At 38.1% G+C, this 5,691-nt stretch overlaps 3 protein-coding genes across 3 annotated transcripts; all 3 read right to left on the bottom strand.

Moving 5' to 3' along the window:
* Positions 1-3,020: 3,020 nt before the first annotated feature.
* Positions 3,021-3,698, bottom strand: LOC142181679 (uncharacterized). The gene has a single exon (XM_075255080.1). It carries the CDS (start codon positions 3,696-3,698, stop codon positions 3,021-3,023), a length of 678 nt encoding a protein of 225 aa, XP_075111181.1.
* Positions 3,699-4,176: 478 nt separating this feature from the next.
* On the bottom strand, positions 4,177-4,686 carry LOC142181678 (uncharacterized). Its single transcript, XM_075255079.1, has one exon. It carries the CDS (start codon positions 4,684-4,686, stop codon positions 4,177-4,179), a length of 510 nt encoding a protein of 169 aa, XP_075111180.1.
* Positions 4,687-4,704: 18 nt separating this feature from the next.
* Positions 4,705-5,451, bottom strand: LOC142181677 (putative mitochondrial protein AtMg00860). The gene has a single exon (XM_075255078.1). The coding sequence runs from the start codon at positions 5,449-5,451 to the stop codon at positions 4,705-4,707; it is 747 nt and encodes a 248-aa protein (XP_075111179.1).
* Between the last annotated feature and the right edge of the window lie 240 nt (positions 5,452-5,691).

Genomic DNA, 5,691 nt, shown 5'->3' with positions numbered 1-5,691 from the left:
CAGGTGGTGATGGAGGTGGGAGTTGGTTGCGACGGGCTGTCGACGATGGAGCTAGGAGGAGGAGGAATGGTCGTAGGCAGTTTGGGTGGTTTGACGATGCTGAGGAAGCTGGTGGCGACGTGAGGAGATGGTGGTTGAAGGGTCGTTTGGTGGTTTACTGGAGGGGTCGTGACGGAGAGGGGGTCAACTGGAGCGACTGGTTTGGAGGTGGAACGAGGGTGGTGGTGTTTGGTGGGGGTGACGACGGGGTGCGAGGATGGTTTTACGTGAGGGAGTGGTGGTTTTGGGTGTAGGACAGTAGGGTTTTTTGTTTTTCTTCTTCTTCTTTCAAAAGAGGAAGAAGATGAATAGTCTCCTCCTCTCAAATTTTAAAAAATCAGTCCCCCCATGTTTTGGCCTTGTCCGTGTATTTGATACACAATGCCCAGAAAAATGAGCCCCACGCGTGGTGGGGTTCAAGGTTTGTGTCCTCCATGCGTGGTGGGGTTCCCCATGTGTCCTGGACTCGGTTTATTATGGGCTAGGTCCGAAATTAGGCCTAAAACCGGGTAGTTTGAACCCGAATATTATTCTTTTGCCCGGACCCGAGAAATAGGAAACGTTGCTTAACTAGCCCTATGTAAGCAAAACAACTACCAAAAATAAGACTAATATTTAAACAACACTATATCTTTTTTTAAATATTTTTTCAAGATTTAAAATAGCTACAAAATATTACTAAAACTATTTTTGTAATTTTCGTTTTTATATGTAAAGATAAAATATGAAGTAATATTTTTTTGTATTTTTTCAAAATTATAATGACTGCAAACATTAATAGAACTATATTTTTGTGATTTTCGAATTTATATAAAGTACCAAAATAAAGTACAATTTTTGTATTTTTTTCAAGTTTATGAGAAATACATAAACTAAAATTTGTATATGTATTTTTGTGATTTTTTCTTTTTGCAACGAAATAAAGTAAAATAGTTAAAATGGCTATATTAGACCCAATTACATATTTATGCTAACAAAATGTAAAAATCCTCGGGGAAGGTCAAAAATCACGTGCTTACAATATCTTTGTTAATATCTATTAGCATGTCACTTTTTTCATTACTAGTAGAAGTAGGCACGTATGAGTTTGGTATTGCCAGGTCATTTGCCTTTTGTGTCCATATGGCTAATTGCATGGGAGGTTTTAGGAGGAATATTTTTTTCATTTATTTTAATTTCGTCCAAAACCATGTGCTCTTCATCTAGGATGTTGAAGTGGTTTTGGATTGGAAGAGTGGGTTTGTCTATATTCTTCCTGGTTGTAATGTTCTTAGCAGGGTCTTTTGATTTATATTGTAAAACTTGAGTATTGATGTACTTACCTGTGTTTGTATTGTATAGATTTACTAAGATACCTGGACCTTGGATATTCTCCTTTGGGGTGTGGTTATTTGCCAGATTTTTTGTCACATTCTGTCTCTTACCTTTGTTGAAAGTGACCGTTTTCCATTTGCCCTCTTGGTTCTCCTCGATTGACCTTAGTGTAGTAGTATCTGAGCAGGAGTTTAATTTTGTGTTTTGCTGGCTAAACATACATATAGTAGAGGGGTGTCCCCATCTTCCACATTTCATACATAGTAGATTTTTTTCTTCATAGTGAATATACTGCTTATGAGTACCAATATAGATGAATGGTTGCACTGGGAGATCCAACGAAATTTCCACATAGAGCCTAGCATAGTGACCCATCATTGTTGTTGATGTGCAAACATTAATTTTCAGTAAACGACTAATGGAATTGCCAATTTTCTCAAATATTTTTCCATCATAAAACTCTGTTGGTAATTGTGGCAATCTAATCTATATTGTTGAGGTAGTTAGTTTTTCGTTGGCAGCCATAAAGTTTGGTTTCCATCTGATCACAGAAAGGTAATTCCCATTTACAAACTATGGGCCTTGATGAAGTGTTTTCTCCATATTTTCCTTTTTTTGAATTTGATGATAAAATAATCTTCTCCCAGATCGATTAAGGAGAAGATTTTCATTGGTCTCCAAAGCTCTTGATTTTTTTTAAGTATTGGTGCATCATGCATTTGCCAAACAGTTTGATAATGATGAAATATTGCTATGGTTCATAAATTCTTTATTTATCATCCTCCATAAGATTGATCAATTTAATGCCTCGAGTGAGGGGGTGTATTAAATTTGCCATTGCTTCTCCTTCTTCTGAAAAAGATTCTGACAGCTCTATGTTGGATTGGTTATCGTTTGGGGTTAAAACCATATGATCTGAAGATGTGACCATGTCCCTTTATGACGTTTTAGCTTTTCCACCATCCTGGTCTGTTGTAGATGTTTGTCATGTTTCTTTTAAGCACATTAGGATATGTACCCAAACAAAATTGGTTCTATAATTTGGTGCATACCATTAAATCTAGGTTCAAGATCTGGTCTAGTTAGTGATCTTGAGTATGTGTGGTCATAAGAATCACGTAGTAATGTACGGTAGCCTAGTCCACATTTCCATTATGTAATGATCTCAATGAGAACTAAAGAATTTAAACAACTAAATTACAGAATTAAAAGGAATTTTGGGATAATTTTCTGTTTATATTAATGAAAAAAAGAAGTTGAACTACAATGGTAAAATGAAAATAACTATCTCCTAAATTGGAATTCCATAGTTGAGGAAATCTGCAGAATGAAGAAGAAAGAAGGAGAAGCTAGAAGAGAATCGAGAGAGAGAGAACAGAGATTGAGTGAGGAAAGAGAAGAGAGAATATTGACGTGATGATTGTTGCCTTCTCTTTCCGTTGAAGGTGGTTATAACAATTACAAGCTGATGTAGCCTCATCCTGGTCCTTGTAGCTTATTAACTCTAATTTAATTTCAATAGTGTATATGAATTTCTGTTAACTCCCTTTCATGATTTCTGTTACAGCCGATCTTCAACTTTTCACTTTGAACCCAACTAACAGCAATGATATTTTTGGGAATTAATGGATCATTACATACCCCACCTCTTCAAAGAGTCCTTGTCCTCAAGGGTTGGAGTCGAAGTTTGGAAACTTGGCTTTGATGAACTGATAATCCTCCCACGTGGCATCTTCTGGAGGTAGATTTGACCATTGCACCAATACACTAACCACAACAGCATTGTTCCTCTTTATTAGCTGCCTTTGTAGAATTGCCATTGTCTTTACTAAGAATTGGCCATCTTTACCCGTGATAGGCAGAGTGGTCTGCACTACCGCTCTATTATCCACCTTCCTCTTGAGTATATAGACATGGAACACAGGGTGGACTTTGGATTCAGGAGGAAGGTCTAATTTGTAAGCCACTATACCAACTCTAGCCAGAATCTTATAGGGGCCATAATACCTAGAGCTCAGTTTTAGGTTCTTTCTCAATACAAGGGATGTTTGTCTATAAGGTTGCAGTTTCAAATAGACCATGTCACCCACTTGGAATTCCCTATCTGAACTTCTTTTGTCAGCATAGTATTTCATCCTTTCTTGAGCTTTAATGAGGTTGTCTTTCAATAGTTGTTGCATCTGTTGCCTTCTCATCACTGTATCTTCAGCACCTTGTAACACTGTCTCCAATAAGGGTCCTAAGGATAGTTGAGGGGGAGTGTAACCATACAAGGCCTCAAAGGGGTGCATTGCAGGCTGGTGTGGAAGTTGGTGTTGTACCACCATTTTGCAGCAGTCAGCCATTGCTTTCATTGTGTTGGTCTACTAGCAGTCATGCACCCGAGATAGTTCTCTAAACATTTATTGACTCTTTCAGTTTGGTCATCACTTTGAGGGTGGTAAGTAGTGTTGTAGTGTAGTTGAGTCCCCAATAGCTTGAATAAGGATTTCCAAAAGTTGCTTAGGAATACTTTATCTCTGTCAGTTACTATTGACTCAAGAGTGCCATGTAAGCAATGTATCCTCTTCCAGAACACATCAGCTACTGTTGCTACTATATAAGGGTGAGCAAGAGCTATGAAATGGGCATGGTCATTCGATCAACCAGTACAAGGATCACTTCTTTGTTCTGGGACTTGGGTAAACCTTCTATGAAGTCCATACTAATGTGGCTCCAAGCTTAGTTAGGAATGGGTAGAGGCTACAATAATCCTGGATAGGTCGTGTTGTCATCCTTGCTCTTGAGGCAAATATCATAGTTGGCCACATAGTCAATGGCCATCTACTTTATTCTAGGCCAATAGAACACCTGTGATAACCTTTTTAGAGTTCCAAGCTGTCCTGAACGTCCACCTATAGGAGAATCATAGAATGTGGAGATCAGCTGAGTTTTGAGATCGCCATTAGTACCAATATAGATCTTTCCCTTTCTTCTGAGTATGCTAGAAGTGTAATGCCAAATGTTAGGTCCTTGTAGAGTTACTGTTGTCTGACTGATCACTTCTGTAGCTTTAGAGTCTCCTTTATAACTGTGTGTTATCTCCTGCATCCAAGAAGGAACTGAGACACTGATTGCCTGCAATGTTCCTTGAGATTGGCCTATGTGACATTCTGAATCTTCCTGTTGCCTAGAGAAGGCATCAACTACCCTATTTTCAGCCCCTTTCTTGTACTGTACTTCATAATCCAGCCCAAGTAACTTGGTCAATCCCTTCTGTTGTAAAGCAAAAGTAACTTTTTGTTCCAGGAGGTATTTCAAGCTATGGTGGTCAGTTCTAACCACAAAATGCATGTACTGTAAATAGCGCCTTCACTTGTCAACTGCATTCAACAAGTCCATATACTCCTTCTCATAGATTGAGTTACCCCTGTGCCTTTGATACAAAACCTTGCTAAAATAGGTTATTAGTCTACCCTCTTGCATAAGCACAACTCCAATGCCACCTTGACTGGCATATGTCTCCACTATGAACTCCTTAATGTAGTCAGGTAAGGCCAACACTAGTGTAGAAGATATAGCTTTCTTGAGAGTTGTAAAGGCTAGATCAGCTTCATCATTCCATTTAAAAGCATCCCTTTTGAGTAAGTCAATTAAGGGTCTACAAATGATTTCATAGTTAGCAATATACTTCCTACAGTATCCAGTCAATCCCAAGAATACCCTAAGTGCCCTCACTGAGTTTGGTCTAGGCCAGTCGAGCATAGCTTGTATTTTAGATGGATCAGTAGACGCTCCTTCAGCAGTTATGATATGTCCTAAGTACTCAACTTTAGACTGACCAAATGAGCATTTAGACTTTTTAGCAAATAAGGAATGTTCCTTTAAGGAAGCAAAGACAGCAATTAGATGAGTCACATGATCTCTTTCAGCTAAATTGTAAATAAGGATGTCATCAAAAAAGACCAATACAAACTTTCGAAGGAAAGGTTGAAAAACCTGATTCATCAAAGATTGAAAGGTAGCTGATGCATTTGTTAATCCAAATATCATCACATTGAACTCATAATAGCCTAAATGAGTTCTGAAAGCTATCTTATATGCATCTTCTAACCTCATTCTGATCTGATGATAACCATCTCTCAAATCTACCTTGGAAAAGATCACATATCAACTTAGTTCATCTAAGAGGTCATCCATAATAGGTATAGGATACTTGTCCTTTACTGTGATGTCATCCAGCCCTCTATAATCTACACAGAAACTTCAAGTCCCATCCTTCTTTTTGATAAGCAATGTTGATGATGAGAAGGGTGATTGACTATGCCATATTATGCCATTAGTGAGCATCTTCTTAAC

This window comes from Nicotiana tabacum, chromosome 6 (genome assembly GCF_000715075.1).
Source record: "Nicotiana tabacum cultivar K326 chromosome 6, ASM71507v2, whole genome shotgun sequence".
Classification (NCBI taxonomy): domain Eukaryota; kingdom Viridiplantae; phylum Streptophyta; class Magnoliopsida; order Solanales; family Solanaceae; genus Nicotiana; species Nicotiana tabacum.
This window is presented reverse-complemented; position numbering and strand designations above follow the sequence as displayed.

Bases quoted from the DNA above. Each gene is read 5' to 3' on its own strand.
- LOC142181678 (XM_075255079.1), bottom strand. From the start codon at position 4,686: ATGCATTTTGTGGTTAGAACTGACCACCATAGCTTGAAATACCTCCTG.
- LOC142181679 (XM_075255080.1), bottom strand. From the start codon at position 3,698: ATGGCTGACTGCTGCAAAATGGTGGTACAACACCAACTTCCACACCAG.
- LOC142181677 (XM_075255078.1), bottom strand. From the start codon at position 5,451: ATGAGGTTAGAAGATGCATATAAGATAGCTTTCAGAACTCATTTAGGC.